This window comes from Hylobates moloch, unplaced genomic scaffold (assembly GCF_009828535.3).
Source record: "Hylobates moloch isolate HMO894 unplaced genomic scaffold, HMol_V3 SCAFFOLD_2, whole genome shotgun sequence".
In the NCBI taxonomy this organism is placed as follows: domain Eukaryota; kingdom Metazoa; phylum Chordata; class Mammalia; order Primates; family Hylobatidae; genus Hylobates; species Hylobates moloch.
This window is the reverse complement of record NW_026652277.1, coordinates 50,225,518-50,245,253: the sequence shown is the minus strand read 5'-3', so window position 1 is coordinate 50,245,253 and position 19,736 is coordinate 50,225,518. Positions and strand designations below refer to the sequence as shown.

The 19,736-nt window shown below is 40.9% G+C and overlaps 1 protein-coding gene across 4 annotated transcripts in view; it reads right to left on the bottom strand.

Annotated features, from left to right (window-relative positions):
* Positions 1 to 15,391, bottom strand: part of HNRNPD (heterogeneous nuclear ribonucleoprotein D) — a 29,020-nt gene extending 13,629 nt beyond the window's left edge. The window contains exons 1-4 of one of the 4 annotated variants that reach the window (XM_032149082.2): positions 14,836 to 15,391; positions 12,918 to 12,974; positions 808 to 976; positions 1 to 148 (exon numbers count right to left, since the gene is read on the bottom strand). The exon at positions 1 to 148 is cut by the window's left edge and continues 14 nt beyond it. In XM_032149082.2, coding sequence (XP_032004973.1) covers positions 1 to 148; positions 808 to 976; positions 12,918 to 12,974; positions 14,836 to 15,068 — 607 coding nt within the window. In that variant the 5' untranslated portion in view covers positions 15,069 to 15,391. The remainder of the gene's footprint in view (positions 149 to 807; positions 977 to 12,917; positions 12,975 to 14,835) is intronic. The other 3 variants (XM_032149087.2, XM_032149083.2, XM_032149093.2) reach the window with 3 other exon arrangements.
* Positions 15,392 to 19,736: the final 4,345 nt, after the last annotated feature.

Genomic DNA, 19,736 nt, shown 5'->3' with positions numbered 1-19,736 from the left:
CAAAGTACTCCCTTATTTTCTCTTCAGGTGTATCTGGAGAAAGGCCACCAACAAAAATTTTTTTAACCGGCTCTTTTGTTTTCATGGCTTTGGCCCTTTTAGGATCAATCACCTTCCCATTCAATTTATGTTCTTTTTGATCCATGACCTAAGGAAATTGAAGTTTTCATTTAAAAAATATGTATCTTAACTAAAGTTCAGAGAATATTAACTTACTTAAAAATAACTATAAATACAGATAATGCCAAGCATATGTTGACTTGCTCAAGATTAAACTGTCAAGTCATGGTGGTGATATAACATCAACTAACATATACTAGTGTTTAAATCTAAAGGTAAGAATGGTAGGACATACACAAATTTAACCAATTACTAGATAACCATTACGTTTTAACTTCAATATATATAAACATGACTGCTACTTCCCTTGAGCAATATATACAAACATGACTGCTACTTCCCTTTAGCCCAGGATCAAAATAATGATTCAGTTGAAAGTTGCTTGCCTAACAAAATTTCAAAATATGGACTTCTGTGAAGTGCTAAAACACATCCTTTTAACTAGGCATCTTTAAGTCTATAGTATCTTTAAAGTTAATTTCAAAATTTAGCAGAGCCTGGAACACAAATTATTCAGGAAATAATTCCTGAACCTACCTCTATCTTCATAAAACGTACTGGGGCAAGAACTATTCTTCCTTCCTATACTTCAAAAGGGGGAACCACAAATAGGCAAACTCATTGTATCAAACTATCCATATGTTAATATTTTATATTATTAACTGATCAGAACACGTAACACACTACCTTATCTACACTCTCCGATTCTTTAAATAGCACAAAGCCAAAACCCCTTGATCGCCCTGTGATAGGATCTAACTTCAGAGTGCAGTCTACAACTTCACCAAATTTGGAAAAGTAGTCCTTCAGATCTTTCTTTGTAGTGTCCCAGCTAAGGCCTCCTATAAACATTTTCCTGTAAAGACAAAAAGCAGTATTAAGATGCTTTAAAAAAATTGCCTTAAATATTATCCACATCAATAACACACCTTTTCCAAACTGCACCAGTTTACTGGGCAGTATATTAAAACATCATTCTTCCTACATAACCACACATTAGGAACATCCTATTCCAAAAAGCTGGCTTATTACTGCTGCTCCCAAATAATTACAAAATAGTGAGCAAGCAGCAAATTTAAGTCTTTCAACTTGCTAAAAGATAAACGTATACCCAAAGTAAGAATACTGTACATAAAAGTTTTCCTTAGATTACCAATTAAAAGGTTAACAGCAAAAAAAAAAAAAAAAAAAAAACAGAATCTTAGCTTCAAATTTCTCTTCCAAATGTTCATTAAACTTGTTTAAATGCTATGCAGTTCCCCACTGATCTCAGCAACCAGCATTGGTGTCTATGCTGAAGCTCCTTTTCTATTTTAACAGTTCTCTCATTAACAAAACTCTTAGCACATAAAATGGAAAATTCTGCATCTCACAATTAAGTTGTGAACCAATTTTTTTTGTTGTGCTAAGAGTCCTTAAGACAAAAGTAATGTGCAATATAAACAATTTAGTGAAAATTATCCATTGAAGTACAATCCACTAATTAACTTAGATGATTCATTTACAGTAGAACCTCAGTTAACCAGCAATAAAGTATTTAAGCCTTTAAAATGCAGAAAGTGATGGGTGGTAGGCGGAAATCCACCAAGACACTCTAAGACCAAAGGTATATACTCAAAATAAAACATTTTAAGGTGAAATCTTACTAACATTACAGCAAAACACCAGAAAGTTCAGATCTGGCAGCTTTACATATGCTCCCTTTGTGCAAAAATAAATAAAAAAAGTAAAAAGCTACCCTATACCTAACCTTCTTTCTACCCTTTAGAAAGACAGGACTGGAGGTTTTTAATTTTAAGCGTAAACTGTCAGAATTTGTTATGTAATGGCTAAAAATGTCACCATGGGAATCAAATCAGACTTGCTCAACATTTTCTCATCTTTTTAACTGGGGAAGGGTCATGGGTGGGGACTGGGATGTGACACTAACTCAGCTCTATAAAGAAATTAAAGGCCTTTCATTAGGAAACATCTCCATCTTGTGGGCTTTTAAGATACTGCCACTAAGGCCCATTCTTGGAATAAAAGGCCAATTAATTGTCCCTTGAATTAGGGTCTTTCTTCACTTCCTCCAAGATACCTGATTAACTGAGGTGTTACTGATCTTACTATCCTACCACAGTCTTGTTTTACTTTTAGTGACAAAGCAAACTTTCAGTGCAGAGTAAGTCTTAGGTATATACTGCGCTTCCCACTTCAGGTTAGCTTTTCAACTTACATGTATTCTAGAGCTGGGCCATTTATATACCTAATGTTCAGGACTTCCTCAAAGTTTCCAGGCTTGAAGTAGCATTTATAAAACAACTTTGGCATTTTATAATCAAATGAACAAAAACACCCATAATGTTTTGTGTATTTGAAACGTTTACTTCTTGCCAATTCCATGGAAGAAATTTGAGTTATTTTCTCAATATACATTTTCTTTAATTTGAATAGTGTGTACCTTCTAATATACAATCTTTATTTACATAATTAGCTATAAACACCTTATTTTTAACTTACAGGTCCAGAATACTTCCTTCACAGACAGAAGTTATTTACCAACATTCACCCTGTAAAGGTGAGGACACTATATTTTTAATGAGAAAGAGAACTGACTATAAAGCAATGACCTCTTGCTAAGATGTCCATGACAAGTTCCACAACAGAAATAACTTCAATTGAGATTTAACTATTAAATTACCCTTTCCGTGATTATTACAGAAATTTCTCAATAATAACTAATAAACTTTGAAAGTATTTCAGCCTGAACACAACAGTTCTAACAAAAACATTTTTTAAGCTGTTGAAAGGCAAGAAAATTCTCTGTCTAGTCTATTCAGATATGGAGACAGAACTAGTTTTGATTTTATTTAACCAAAAAGCAATGTTTATATTGGGAAAATAACCTTAATTTAAAATTATTAAGAAACAGAAAACAATTACAAAAAAATAAATTAAAACACCAAGAATGAGGTATGTGTTATTATTATTCTGAAGCCCCAAATGTTTTTCAGACAAGAAGCAGATTTTCTTAAATATTACCTAAGCATATCATCAGCTGGCTCAGCAAAGTGCTCTCCAAACGTACTCCCCACCTTTAGTATGGTAGTAGTTGTTTAATATGCCTACCTTAGAGCTACAAGGGTTCACTGAAGATGCTATCCCTTCTAAACTAATAATCAAATATCAATTATCCAGAATATTAAAAACTTCAGCTATCCAGCACTTTTGGAGAATAAGGAGGCAGGTATTATTCCACCTCCCTTAAAGCACTGCCTGCCCTCTCTCATCTTTCCCCAATTGTTTTTAACCTTCAACCATTTGAAGTGAGATTTTTTTTCTAACAGCATCACACTTTTCTGCCTTCTTATACTTCAAATACAGTAATCATAATTTAACACTATGGCTCAGTCATCAATATTATGCTAATTTAGAATATCCACAGGGTCTTCTAAAATTAGCTATTAATACACCAAGTCCATCTCATTTCTTCACAAGTTCTACTTTTCATTTTTGCCAGATCACCAGTTGCTGTTCTAAAAAGTCTCCCTTCCGTTTTGCAAAGTAAGTAGCCAGCTGTTAAACTTTTCAAATTCTGTGTAAAGTAGAAGTCTCTAAGCAAGCACCTAAGTGGCTCGTCTTTGAGACAAACGTATTAATATTTCGGCAGCCCAAGAACACTCTGGCTTTTTCTTCTGTGCTAATCAAAGAAGGTTGTTGTTCTCAGGGTATGCTTAGGCTTTAAAAAAAAAAAAAAAAAAGGTTGCTGAATAGGTGAATATGCTACAATGAACACAAACTGGACCAATTCTACTCCATCTTTACTAAATGGAACATATTAATTCCATTCCATCTTTTTCTGTTTTTAGTTGGTTGGTTTATTTTTGAGACAGTCTCACTCTGTTGCCCAAGCTGGAGCTGGAGTGCAGTGGAACAATCTCAGCTCACTGCAACCTCTGCCTCCCAGGTTCAACTGATTCTCATTCCTCAGCCTCCGTGGGAGGGATTACAGGCTGCACCACCATACCTGACTTAATTTTTGTATTTTTAGTAGAGACGGGGTTTCCCCTCATTGGCCAGGCTGGTCTTGAACTCCTGGCCTCAAGTGATCCGCCCGCCTCAGTCTCCCAAAGTGCCAGGATTACAGGCGGAAGCTACCATGCCCAGCCCCAAACTCTAACTTAATAGTACAGGGGGAAAAAGTCTGCTTATCTTAATTATGGATAAACGGTCACTTAGTCTCTACAATGTTGGCATACATGCTCTCCCTCAAACTGATGGCATAAGGTAATGATTTTATATATATACATGTATATTATATATATATATATATTTACAAATACATACTTTTTTCTTTTTAAACAGAGTCTCACTGTCACCCGGGCTGGAGTGCAATGGCATGATCTAGGCTCACTGCAACCTCCACCTCCCAGGTTCAAGCAATTCTCCTGCCTCAGCCTCCTGAGTAGCTGGGATTACAGGTGCACACCACCATGCCCGGCTAATTTTTTTTGCACTTTTAGTAGAGACGGGGTTTCACCATATTGGTCAGGCTGGTCTCGAACTCCTAACCTCATGATCCACCCACCTCGGCCTCCCAAATTACAGGCGCGAGCCACCATGCCCGGCTAAATTATCTACATATTTTGTATGACTGTATCTTGCTTTTAAAGCACATCTACTGTCTGTCCAGACTACCTCTGCTGCCTTGAATACAAAGCGTTTCATATTGCTGTCACTCCTGCGTAGGGCAAACACTTTCCAATGAAGTAGACAGAACTTCAGAAAATACCCTAAGCAGCCACGTTAAAAACGACCAAGACTTGTTCAACTAGCAACAAAGATGGCCCCTAACGCTGCAATAAAAGTTTAAACTTTGATCCTTAGTTCTAAGTGAATCAATCCCAACTAAAATGCAGGCCTTCATCTACAGTATTTTATTAACATAGTTGAATATCTTAATCCTAGCTGTGAACTAAATATTCAGCACCCCAAGGCTGAATATGGTATTCAGTTTAAAACACCTACTCAACAATAGAAGTCTCCTTGCTTTCACATTGGCTTACACCAAATTGTAAAATTAAATGACAAGCATAAAGTTATACAACTCAGCATAGATGACTATCCAAGTGATATGTAGTATCTTATCATTCAGGAATTTAGGCTGCTTTGTGGGACATTTTATCATCTTTTAACGCAAGTTAAGTTTAGAGGCAATAAAGACAAAATGCCGAGGTTTAAACCCTACCGCTGCTTTTTTTTAAGACAGGGTCTCACTCTGTCTTCCAGGCTGGAGTGCAGTGGCTCCGTGACAGCTCACTGCAGCCTTGACCTCCTGGGCTCAGTTGGTCCTCCCACCTCAGCCTCACCAGTAGCTCGGACTACAGGCTCCCACCATCACACCTGGCTAATATTTTCGCATTTTTTTGCAGAGATCAGGTTTTACTATGTCGCCCAGGCTAGTCTTCAACTCCTGGGCTCAAGCTGCCCACCTCAGCCTCCGAAAGTGCTGGAATTCCAAACGAACCACTCCACCTGGCCCCCTGCCTCTCAGTAATTGTTTGACATTAAGAAAAATATTAAAGTCCAAGATTGTTTTCCCATCTGTAAAAAGAGCATACCTCAGATATTTGCAGAGGGTTAAACTAGTTAACACACTTAAAGGACACACAATAGTCTGACACACATCCTAAATGATTGATAGAAGTTACTATTTCGAAGGGGTAAAGCACTATAAGTACTATCTAAACATAATTTAATAAAGCAAACTTTTTATTTACTCAATGGCTTAATTTTTTAAAACTGCATAGGCTTTATAAACTTTCCAACGTTAAAAGGAAAAGGCCACAATGAGTTTTATATAAACATACTCTAATATTTTCAATGCTGCCAACTTGAAATAACCCAGAAATTTTTAAATAGTCCATGTAAAAAAATATATAAACTAAATTAGGTGGTATTTCAACTAAGACCCTTTAAATGTAGCTTCCAAAATCACCGTGATGACTTGGTCTACCCTACATTTATGCCAGTAATTTTAGTAAAGAATAATTTAAAACATAAAAGGCAATATACATGGAGCAATCTTGGCTGGTGGAAAATGTTCCGATTTAATAATCCTGGCTTTTCCCCATCAATAAACTTATTCTCTGGACTATTTAGGTCACTAGGTTTTTAACATTTCCAGTCAATACTAAGTATTTTATTCCAAGATACCTCCCCTAACAAGTCTTTATTGTCAAACACCTTATTCAAGGTAAAAAGTTAGCCATTATACTCACTCCCAATTTTGGAATAGTATTCTTTTTGTGTGTTCTATAACTTCGTTATTATTTTTACTTTTTTAGAGACGAGGTCTTGCTCTGTTACCCAGGCTAGTCTCGGAACTCCTGGACATAGCGATCAGCCTCCCAAAGTGCTAGGATTACAGGCATGAGCCACCACACCCAGCCAATCCTTTAACTTTTAAACACTTCCTAACAACTTATGATCTTACATACGTGGCTTTATAACAAGTTCTGACAGTTTAAAAAATACAACAGAATGTCAACCTGATACACATTTCAGGTATAAAACATAAATGACCAATCACTGTCATCTTTTAAAGTAATGTTACTCAAGCACACCATTAATCCTTACTGAATTTTTCCAGTATTTTATCCATCATAATTATTCTTCTAAAATCCTAAAATGACAAACTAAAGCTAAGTCACTAGTTACCTAAGGGGAAGGGAGGAGGTTACAATGCAACTAGATATCACACATTCGGGTATTTTACAAGTTGTATGAAAACTACCTTGGGAGAGCGAGCTTGACAAGCTTTCATCGAGTTCAAATACTAACCAGCCTTTTTAGATCTGATCTGGTATATAATTCATGAAAACTACTTTTTTGAGACAGAGTCTCACTCTATTGCCAGGCCGTGGTGCAATGGTGGGATCCTGGCTCACTTCAACCTCTGCCTCCCAGGTTCAAGCAATCTTCCCATCTCAATCTCCTGGGTAGCTGAGTCTATGGTTGCACACCACAAGGCCTGGCTAATTTTTTTTTTTTTTTTTTTTTTTTTTGTAGAGACAGGGTCTCATCATGTTGCCCAGGCTGGTCTGGAACTCCTGGGTTCAATCCGCCCACCTCAGCCTCCCAAAGTGCTATATTACAAGCGTGAGCCACCGCACCCAGCCCACTTTTTTTTAACTATTTAAAACTAATGAGACATTAAGGTTAGCCAATAACAAATCTTCCCCAAAAAACACTTTAGTCAATAAAAATATAAATTTTGGTATTATTTCCCCATCATTAAAGAATAGGTATTCCTCTCCCCCAGCTTTCTATATATGACATTTTCAAGGTAAGTGTGAAAAAGAATTCCATTTATTCAAGACTAATATACAATGGACCAAACATTTTCAAAGAGACTTCTCTCTATTAAACCTCATTACTTCACACTTTAGAATGAACCTAACTAAATGACTACTAAAAAGCGAAGTTGAAAAAATAAACATCTAATAAATGAAATATGACAGTTTTCTGGGGAGGGGGATGGAGTCTCGCTTTGTCGTCCAGGCTGGAGTGCAGTGGTGCGATCTTGGCTCACTGCAACCTCTGCTTCCTGGGTTCAAGCTCTTCTCCTGCCTCAGCCTCCCAAGCAGATGGGACTACAGGTGCCCACCATCATGTCCGGCTAATTTCTGTATTTTTAGTAGAGACAAGGTTTCACCATGTTGGCCAGGCTGGTCTCGAACTCCTGACCTCAGGTGATTCACTTGCCTCGGCCTCCCAAAGTGCTGGGACGACAGGCATAAGCCACCGAGCCTGGCCAACACTGACACTTTTTTAAATAAACTTTTTTTTTTTTTTTTTTTTTGGCTGGAATGCAATGGTGCAACCTTGTCTCACTGCAACCTCCGCCTCCAGGGTTCAAGTGATTCTCCCGCCTCAGCCTCCTGAGTGACTACAGGCGCGTGTAACCACACCTGGCTAATTTTTGTATTTTTAGTAGAGATGGGGTTTCACCATGTTGGCCAGGCTGGTCTCCAACTCCTGACCTTAGGTGATCCACCCATCTTAGCCTCCCAAAGTACTGAGATTACAGGTGCGAGCCACTACACCTGGGCTAAAAATAAAACACTTTAAGAGACCAGGTCTCACTATCAAAATGCAGTGGCTCCATCATAGCTTCCTGCAGCCCTGAGCTCCTTCCTGGGCTCAACACATTCTCCTGCCTCTGCCTCCTGAGTAGATGGAACTACAACTACAAGCACACCCCCCAACACGCTAGCCTTTTTTTTTTTTTTTTTTTAAAGAAACGGGTCGTATTCTGTTGCCTAGCTGGTCTAGAAATCCTGGCATGAAATGATCCTCATACCTCAAGACTTCTGAGTAGCCGGTGATTACAGGCACGAGCCACTACTTTAATTAACTTTAAATGCTTAATCCAGTATCTACCTTTTTTCACTTCACTACAAGGAAGCAATGACATCTTGTATGTTTACGTTTTAAATAAGCTCTCAATCAGCTTTGTAAGGTAAACTCCCATTTACCTAGAGGTTAAGGAATAAGTATCTTCCTTAACCTGAAGGTTAAGGTTCTGGTTAACTGAGATTACTACATATTCACAATTCTATAAAATTGTGTACTGGAAATCAATTTAGGTATCAATGCTGAAGTCAGAAAATGATTTGTACCTTGATGAATTTTCCAATGTTTTAAAATCATGTTACTTTTCAAAAGTGTAAGGAAAAATCTGTAGGAGATTCATTCCATGACATTGTCTGTTGGTTGCTTTTTGAGTACATTTTCTCATGGCTTCATCTATCTTACTCATAGGACTAAATGGGGAGACAGACTTCCTGGCTGTGTGGGCTCTGTGGTAGTCTGAAGTCTAGATAAGCAGGAGTTTACAGTGCAAGACCCAATACTTAAACTGTCACCTTGATTACTGGCCAAATACCACCAGTAAATAGGAGTCTTCCCTCCCCACCCCCAAATATTCTTAAATACCTAGCTCCAACGTACAATATAATACTCCAGAAACTAAAACATGCTTACCTTTACTCCACAGGAGTAAATCACTGGCAGTATCAACTATTAGGGCACTGGATAAATACACACAAGCTATGAAAGCAGGCTATGTAGTCAATCTTCCTGTGGTGAGCATTGTTTCCAATACATAGATCAGCAAACCAAGTAACAAACATGTTGTATTACCTGAAACCACACTGTTGGAAGTGAAGCAACAGAAAGAGATCCCACGCTTTCAGCATCCAGTTCAGTGCCCTATCTACTAAAACGTTGAAGCAGAACTGAAGTCAAATCAAGCTTGGACTAACATAAGTTATGTTTCACACCATTTGTAAATGTGCACACACTTGAGGTACACAGCTTCCAAGTGGAATGGAAAAAAAAAAGTTATTACTCTATTCCTTTTTAAATGCTTTCAAGCATGGCATGTATTATGACTTGAAGGCTAAAACTAATCACATCCTTCGTGTTGGCCATAAATACACCAAAATAGTACACTCAATATGTATACTCAAATGTATACTCAATAGTATACTCAAAATGTTCTTGTATTAGGGTAGCCTTACACTATTATTATGTATTAGGACGACGGCAGAGTACCCAGGAAATATTAAAAACATACACTGAGTTTGTAGCAGGGGTCACATGGCTTAAGGGAAAAAACCCCAGATTTAAGGCAAAGTATGTGTATCTCAAAAACAAGCACTGAAAAACTTCAATGACATTCTCCCAATTCCAAACTTAAAAAATGAGATTATTTTTAGTATCTTTCATAACAGATGAAAATTTACAATGAAAAGTATTTAATACTTCCCTTAAATGTTCATCTAAAGATCTGGGGGCATCAATTTCTGGAATTTTTAACTCGGGACATTTGTCAAAGGCTCCCAAGAATGCTAACACTGAGACCAATCTACTCAGGGTCTCAACTTTACTACCTACAGTAAACCCAACTGTACTGAATTAAAGGCCAGTAAATTTGGCATGCGACTACTCTAAAAGCAATTATTTTACAAAGCAAACAATGTTCAGATTGCCCCAGAGGCACTAAGGTGTAAGACCATAATCTCAAACATTTAAAGCAAAAACATGAGCCTAGTCTTTATTATAATTAGACAGGCGACAACCTACAGCACGATTCACAAAATTCCCAAATGGGAAGAATCACACTTGGGCTCATTATACACTAACCGTTAATAGGACCAGATCTACTGTCCTGTTATTAAGAAGTATTGCTGGACTTTGGCTAAGTGAATGGGGGGACTTTTTTGCTTCCTACCCAATCCAATACCCAATCCAATGCAGGAAAGTCTATGTACCCACCTTGTAAAACTATCTCAAAGTTAACACAATATTGTAGTTTCCATTGAGTTTTAAATCTTAAAAACTCTGCCCTCAGAGAGCTTGCTACACGGCATGTATATTTTGCCAGACACTAAGTAATTTTAAAGTACCTACCCCAAATGAACTGCAGCACTGCAGAGAACAGAATGGGTCCACACCACAAAGTAAAATGAGAAATTCCAATGCTTGTAAGTAAAAACTACGGATGTTAATGTCGGAAAGAGTAAATCAAAGTGAACTCAGGAGGGCATACTATGGAAATAATTACTTATTCTAAAGTCCCACAATGAACTGTAGAAACATCCACTAGAGGTATAACAGGCATGCCTTCCTAAAAGTAGCTGTCCATTCTTACATGCAAAAGGAAAAAAACCTACTTCTAAAACAACTGATTTTTAAAGTATTTTAGGATGAAACTGTAATCACTTTATTCTCAGATTTGTAGAAGGAAATGCACACAGAACTGTGTTTAATAAATTCAATTTGGATATTGTATCTATTAACCAGTCTTACCCTCAATATTGAGACTATAAAACTGTTGCCCTTATAATATCCCTCAAAATGGGAGAAAGAGGAAGGGACAGATACGGTGGGAAGTGCAGACACCAAAAAAAAAAAAAAAAAAAAAAAAAAAGTCAAAGTTTTTCATTCAAAAAGAAAGCCTTAACGTCTGGAACAGGATAGGGCTGCATAATTGGACAGTTAAGAAAAGTCAAATATTAGACCCCTTAAAAATGAGGACTTTTTTAAAGTGTAATTTTAAAATCAACCTGGTTAGGCCAGGCGCGGTGACTCACGCCTGTAATTACAGCACTTGGGGAGGCCGAGGTGGGCGGATCACCTGAGGTCGGGAGTTCGAGACCAGCCTGACCAACATGAAGAAACCCTGTCTCTACTAAAAATACAAAATTAGCCGGGCATGGTGGAATATGCCTGTAATCCCAACTACTTGGGAGGCTGAGGCAGGAGAATTGCTTGAACCTGGGAGGTGGAGATTGCAGTGAGCCGAGATCACACCATTGCACTCCAGCCTGGGCAACAAGAGCAAAACTCCGTCTCAAAAATAAAATAAAATAAACCTGGGTAAAATTTTATTTTCAGTAAATGACAGTTGGTAACTATCTAAAATGTTTATTAACTATGAATATAAACATTTCTCCATTTTTCCTGAGATCATTCAAAAAAGTTGTAATATTGTATCGTTTTAGGTAGCAGGTCAAGTGTAATTACTTGAAAGAGTCAAAACACTGACCTTCAAATTTAGGTTTATGGTCATTTCAAATTACTGGAAACAATTACATGAGATTCAAAATACATAACGGAGTAATGTCAAATAGTTTATAGTTTAACCTTAATTTGCCACTATTAGCTAGCAGTGAAATTGAGCAGTTATAGTGCCCACCACTCACCAAATACAGGGAATAATATTCATCGAAACTGTGACCCCAGTCTTTTTTTCCTTTTTGCTTTTCCCCTTGCCTGTTTCCCGTCTGCTTTTTCTCCAAAGTAAGGCTGGACTGATTTCAGTGGATGAAAATACAGTAATAAGCAAATCTTTAAATATCACCCTAAATGGGCTCTTAAAATAGAATGTAGCTTGTAAAGATATAAGTTAACTGCCTGCAAGTTAGTGGCCTTCTACTCTCCAGTGGTGTGTATAAACCCCTGAAAATTCAAATATAATCCTAAAGGCAGAAAGATTGACATTTAGGGGAGGGGAAAGGATGGATAAAAAGAACAATACTCAACCTACCAGCCTCCAAAGAGAAGTCATGCAATTGTGAATACATGTCAACCAACTGTTATTAATATTCCAGCCAAATCACACTGAAAATAAAAAATCTGGTAAGAGCTGTAGTGGAAAACCACATTAGCCCACCTTTGAATGGTATATATATGTATACACACACACACACACACACACACACAATTCTTATTAAAGGTCTATTTACAAATATGGTAGGCAAAAGACAAACATTTTTCCATAATACACAGTGCTGCTTAAAGAACTGCTTCAGACATCTCCAGAATATTTCAGTATAACATGCATGACATTTTAAACACAATATTTTATATCAAGGAGTCTTCATATTTAGCCATTAAACTTAGAATTCCAACAAAAATATTTTTCATCTTAAAATAAATCAAATGTGAAGATTACGGTAATATTTTTTCTTGCTCGATATAAAAATATCTTTACTAATTGTTTAGCTTAAATTGCCAAACTGCAACTACATGCATTACCACAGACCAAATACCATGTAACGGCATCAATTTTGCCCAAAGATTACACATGATGCCTAAAAAGGTATATATCCCAGGTACAAGCCTACTGTATGTACTATGGTCTAGAATTTCCTGGGGATTAATGGGCAACTAACCAACACAGCCTCTGCATATTATGACTACTGAAACCTTTATAATACAGAAATAAAATTTAAAAGTTTTACCATTCTTCCCGCTGTGCCGTCGCTGCTTCAGAGTGTCGTGGGGAGGAGTTTGAATGGCTAGGGAATTAACAACCGGTACAGCAACCAATCAAAATTCTAGTTTTAGTTTTTGACACTGTTAGGGTTAAAAACTTTAATTCATTTACACTTCAACAGTAGGTAACTATAAAGTCAGCTGCTTTGCGATTTGAATTATCAGGACTAACAGAAAGCCTGCCCCAAACAGGAAGTTATACAATTAATCATTTTGGTGCCTCTGTCCAAAGAACAGAATTCAGCAAACGAAAACCAAAATGTTAAAGGTTTTAAGTTTCCAAATATCTAACATCTTCCTTTCTCAAAAAAGCTATATACAATTCGAATTGGTTCTGTTTAATTCTTAAAAGTTTGCTTCCCTTCCCACCACCACTCCCCCAAAACCAGCACTATCATCAAACAGCCTGAAAAGAATCTCCCTAGGCTGGGCTTAATAAACCCTATATTCTAAAGTGCTTCTCCCCGCCCGACATTCCCTCCAAATCCTGGGCTCTTTCTCAGTAAAGGAAATCCTGTTTTCTAATACTGGGTTAAAGCGACATCTTGTTATATCCACCAACACCTTTCTCTTTACAGTTAAAAAAAAATTCAGACACACACACACCCCTCCCCATTACAAAAATGGAAGCGTGAACCCACGATCATCGGTCAGTAATCGGAGCTAAGAAAACTCAACCAAGAACCCCGATTTAGTCCCTCCTGCTAACTCCCGTATTATGTTACCAATCCCAAATGCTGCATTTTAATACACTAAATGCAGATTTAGGTAGTATATACAACTGTTATTTCAATTGGAGGAAGCAAGTTAATACTAAGAAATTTGCACCAAAAAGAAAAAAAAAAAGTATCCCATAGCACAATACAGGATTTGTTTCTCTTAAGAGGACTACAGGCCTCCCTTAGTGGGCGGGAAACAGAAATCAAGACACCAAAATAGGATCCTGGGCACCGGGAAAAAAAGGGGGCTGGGAGTTGTAAAAAATTAGGTTGCACATAAAAACTAAGGTACAATCTGTACTAAGTTGGGGAACCCAATAGCTGAGGGCGCGAAAAGGGTGCGCGGTTAGAATAACTCAGTGGGGTGGGGGAAGGGTAGATACTAGGCCGGAGATAGGAACAGCTCCAGTCAAGTGCAGGCCCCATCGACTAGGAACTTAACCAGAGCCCGCGAAGCAAAACCAATGTACCAACAAGAAACTCGGAGCATTTCACCAGACCCAATTTGGTCTGCATGTCAAAACGCAGGGCCTGTATGAGTATGCCATTGTGCGATAGCGTATGGTGGAGAAAATGAGTAAGTCCTTAGGCGAAACTTATTCAAGATCCCAAGAAAACATTCGGCCTGAGGCCGACAAGGGACAGTCAGAGGTGGACAGCCTACGCGTTCCCCAAAACATGTGCTTATAAACAATCGCATCGTTTCAGGATGGTGGAGAAGCACCAAATAAACCTTAGTGACACAAACAGGGAAACTGTTTGTGTCTGTCTGCGTTTTTATGCCCAAGACTTTAGAAAAAGGGAAAAAGAGGGGACTGCATGAAAAGAAAAAAGGTACCCCACGACAGGCGGGAAAAAATCCTGGCGGCTAAGTCGGTGGGAGGAGACCCATAGCGAGGGAGGAAAGGAGGGCGGGCCGAGGAGCAGCATGGTGACGGCTAAAGGTGGAAACGTGTGTGATGGGGGAGGGGGGCGATAAGCAGGCAAAGGAAGAAGGAAACGAAGGTCCGGGGAACCCAACATAGAAAAAGGGAGACCAGTGCAAGGAAGCTGCATGGGGGCCCGGAGAACGGGCTGAGAGCGGGAACCAGGCCTAATGGCGGGGGAATAAGGAGGGGGAGGGGGACTAGTTGGGCCTGACTATCCTGGGATGCCCCTTACTCACCCTTCATCCTCCTCGTTCTTACTGGCGTCAATCTTCGCCCCCTCCGACTCGGCGCTGCCCCCTTCGGTGCCTCCAGACGCGGTTCCGCCCCCGGTCCCGGCTCCGCTTCCCGCCGCCGCCGCTGCCCCCTGTGTCGCCGCCACCATGGCTCCCTCCTGCTCGCCCGCCGAGCCGCCTACCGCCGCCGTTGCCGCCGCCGCCGCCCCGTCCCCGCCGAACTGCTCCTCCGACATAGTGCTAGTGTCTCCGCCGCTGCCGCCGAGACTACAGCCGCCGCTGCCGCGAACCGAAACTAGCAGCAAAGTAATCCCCGCCGCTGCCGCGCGCCCGCTCTACCTCGCGAAGCACACAAGACAGGGAAGGCGCGCGCGTGGCTGCAAAGGCTCCTGCGCCTCTCCCTGGCCTGCCCCCTTCGCCTCCCACTCTCGCGCGGCGCACACTCCCGCTCTCTCCCGCTGCACTAAAAAAGAATAAGCACCAGCGGCGGCCGCTCTTGCCTCCTCCTCGCTTTAATGGCGCCGCCGCGGACCACCTAAAATGGCCGACGGAAGAACGGCGCGTCCCGGTCACGTGACGCGAGAGCGCGCCCTTCGCGCGTCCCCCCACCCCTCTCCCCCTAGGTTTTTTTTCCCTTTCCTCCTCGGTCCCGCCCTCTCGCTCCCCTTTATACCTTCGTCTCACGCTCCGCGTTGCACAGCCTTGGGGGCCTTTAAAAGGAACCGGAAGTGTCGTGAGCTAAGACGGTCGCGCGGGGACCATCGAGAACAAGGAGTGCTGTTTCGAAGTAGCGGCTAGAGGGGCCCCCTGCCTCCGCCCCCGCCCTTCCGAGGATTCCTGGAGTCCACTCACCCCTCCCCACCACTCCAGTAGCGGCGGGAGCAGCAGCGTCAGGCCGGGGTGTGGCTGCACCTCCGCGAAGGCTGTCGTGCCCGTGCAGCTGCGGCGTTGGGGTGGGGGAGGGGAGGCTCACACCCTACGGCGGCTTAAGCCTGGATGTACGCACTGGAGGAGGGAATTAGCCCTGAGATGTCAGCCCTGTGCCCCTGGCTCTGTCCACTCGAACGCCCGCGGAGCGCCAGGTGCCGCAGCAGACCGCGCGCGCACTGATTGTCGCAGCTACTCTCCCTGCCGTCGCCGCCCGGGACCGGGTGACATTGAGGTTTTCGCCTATCGCCGCTGGGCCGATAGGGCTGCTTTTTAAGATTTGGCTTTCCAAGTAAGATTTTTGTTTGCCTGCTTTTCTCCTGAAAAAAAGCAGGTAACTTGCATATCTTAAGGAAAACATTATTTTTGCTTTGCTTTTGTTGTTTAAAGATCGTCAAACGTACCGTGATTCCTTTACGTTACTAATAATTGGAAAGTGTGTTAAATCAAGGGTTCGCTTAATGTTCTTTAGCCCTTGTACATAGAACATACAAATGTCGTGAGTCATCTTTACCAGGTTTATGAGTTTGTGTTCGGGTTTGGGTTTTTTGTTGTGTGTGTGTGGTTTCTTTTTTTGTAACACCGTTAGGCGTTTCATTAAGGTGTATAAAATTACTTTTTATACACCTGTTAAAAACTCCCGATGCCTCGGCTGGAGACTGGATTATTCGGGCTTTGGGATTTGCTGCTTCCAGCAGTAACCTTAGAAGAAAATGATGCTTCTAGGTACTTATGTAGTCAACAAATAATTATTTGCCTGTTTAATTAAAGTGTTCAGGCACGAGGGAAACAAAGACGAGTTTGCAGAATCCAGCAAAAACCTTAAGCGTTTAAGTATTTGGGCCGGGCGCGGTGGCTCACGCCTGTAATCCCAACACTTTGGGAGGCCGAGGCGGGCGGATCATGAGGTCAGGAGTTCGAGACAAGCCTGACCAACATGGTGAAACCCCCGTGTCTACTAAAAATACAAAAATTAGCCGGGCATGGTGGCCAGTACCTGTAATCTCAGGTACTCAGGAGGCAGAGGCAGGAGAATCGCTTGAACCCGGGAGGTGGAGATTGCAGGGAGTCGAGATCATGCCACTTGCACTCCAGCCTGGGCGACAGAGCGAGACTCCGTCTCAAAAAAAAAAAAGTTTAAGTATTTTCCACTGTAGTTAAACGAATTTGTATTAATTGGACACTATCCAAAAATCTCAAAGGAAGATTATAAATAAGTTTTATTAATCAAGTTAGGAGAATTTACATTACAGAATAATTAAAACTCAAGAATACAGGTCAAATTCTGAAAACCTCCTAAAAATATAATCTTACCAAACTCCTGTAATAATCAAGTCACATAAAGGTAATACCAAGAATGTTTACCTTAAAGTGGTAGTGACTCCACATTTGTCTCCACCTGCCAGAATATTGGCAAAGGATAAAGTGGGTATGGTGCTCAAACCATGTATTCCGGGTTAGAAACAACTAAGATAATTGACTGAAGGGAAGTCCGTTTAATCTTTTCTGGCTTCAAGTGAGGGTAATTATCATTTATGTTGATCTTAAGATATCATTAGACATACCCACCTTTTGGTAATAGTGACTTTTCCAAAAGGTTCGTTTTGATTTCACATGTAGCTTAGGAGCTTCTGGAATTCTTAGAATTTATGTCAAAAATTCCAGACAACCTAGGAATGATTTTAAAGCTAACACCTTTACATGCTTTATGAGGATGTATGATGTCCATATCACTGATAGCCCTTGATACTATGGCCAAGATCTCTACATCCAGGATGTGCTCCTGCATCCACGCAATATTCTTCTTGGAACTCACTTAACTTCTGGCAGGCGTGGTGGCTCACGCCTGTAATCCAGCACTTTGAGAGGCCAAGTCGGGAGGATTGCTTGCCTCGAGGAGTTGGCCATCAGCCTGGGCAACACAGTGAGAGCTTGCCTCTACAAAAAGTCAGAAAATTAGCCTGGCATGGTGGTTCCTGTTGTTCCAGCTACTCCTGAGGCTGAAGTGGGAGGATCACTTGAACCTGGAAGGTGGAGGCTGCAGTGAGAAAGGCAGAGTGAGACCCTGTCTCAAAAACAAACAAATGTTACTATTTATGTGAAGTCTTCCCAGGCTTCCTGAGGCAGAATTAACCATCCCTTTTCACAGCCCTTTATCTTTACCTCTGTTATTCTTCACTGTTTTCTACTAGACCATGAGTTCTTAGAAAACAGAGTGTCTTCTATGCATCCCTCCCTCCCTAACACACTCACACACACATAAACACAGCAGCAGTATATCCACACTATGTAATTGCCAGGTGAATTATTGAATGACAAAATAATAGGTATGTCCAACTTGCTAGATTAAGGGGCTTTCAAGCAAACTAGGTGTTCTTCCAGGGACTTGAAAGTCTCCTCTCCACACCATCTCATTTCATCTCTGGCATTAAAAAAAAAAAAAAAAAAAAAAAAAAAAACTTTTGGCCAGGTGCTGTGGCTCATGCGTATAATCCCAACACTTTGGTGGGCCAAGGAGGGATGATTGCTTGAGCCCAGGAATTTTTTTTTTTTTTTTTTTTTTTTTTTTTGGAGCCCAGGAATTTTTTTTTTTTTTTTTTTTTTTTTTTTGAGACGGAGTTTCACTCTGTTGCCCAGGCTGGAGGTGCAATGGAGCGATCTCGGCTCACTGCAAGCTCCTCCTCCCGGGTTGATGCCGTTCTCCTGCCTCAGTCTCCGGAGTAGCTGGGACTACAGGCGCCTGCCACCACTCCCGGCTAATTTTTTTTGTGTTTTTAGTAGAGACGGGGTTTCACTGTGTTAGCCAGGATGGTCTCGATCTCCTGACCTCGTGATCCGCCCGCCTCGGCCTCCCAAAGTGCTGGGATTACAGGCGTGAGCCACCGCGCCCAGCCGAGCCAGGAATTTGAGACCAGCCCTGGCAACATAGCAAAACCTATCTCTGAAAAATTTAAAAAATGAGTTCCTACCCACCCAGGGACGCCTTGGGTTGTGTTTAACCGGTTTCTGTTGCCAGGTGCGGTGGCTTACGCCTGTAATCCCAACACTTTGAGAGTCCGAGGTGGGTGGATCAGTTGAGGCCGGGAGTTCGAGACCAGCCTGGGCAATGTGGTGAAACCCCATCTCTGCTGAAGATACAAAAATAAGCTGGGCGTGGTGGCACACGCCTGTAATCCTGGCTACTGGGGAGGCTGAGGCAGGAAAATTGCATGAACCCACAAGGCAGAGGTTGCAGTGAGCAGAGACTGCACCACTGCACTCAAGCTGGGTGACAGAGTGAAACTATGTCTCAAAAATAAAAAATTAGCTGGGTGTGGTGGCGTGAGCCTGTGGTTCCAGCTACTCAGGAGGCTGAGGTGGGAAGATTGCTTGAATCCAAAATTCAAGGCTGCAGTGAGCAGTGATGCCACTTCACTGCAGCCTGGATGACAGAGCAAGAGCCTGTCTCAAAAACAACAACAAAAAAACACTTCTTCAAATGACCTGGTGATGGATGTATGAAATTTCTTGAGAATGAAACGAAACTCTTTGTTACACATTCGTAGGTAACAATTAATTGTTTTAAGTGGCTGGAGATGCTGTATTGGACTTGCCCCAAACACTAGAAGGAAGGAATATCCCCTGTCAATATACAGAACATGAACTATTCCATTGCTTTAGGAGATTCCCAGTGTGTTTCAGATGACACACTAAAATGCTAGATCGTCATTGAATTTGGCCTTTGTAAAGCAATTATTCTCTGCAGCAAAAACTAGAGTACTTGTATAAGGCCAAAAATGAAGTCCATTTGAGAATTAAACTGGAATCACTTTTACCTAGAACAAGATGCATACACCTAAGCCAAGGAAGTCACAGTTTTCATCTGCTAGGTGCAGTCTACAGACACAGCAGGAGGTTCCCTTATGTTCAAATTTGTAAAGTATTAATACGGTATATATGCCAGTTGGCAACCTAGAATAAACAGTGTGGAAGAAACA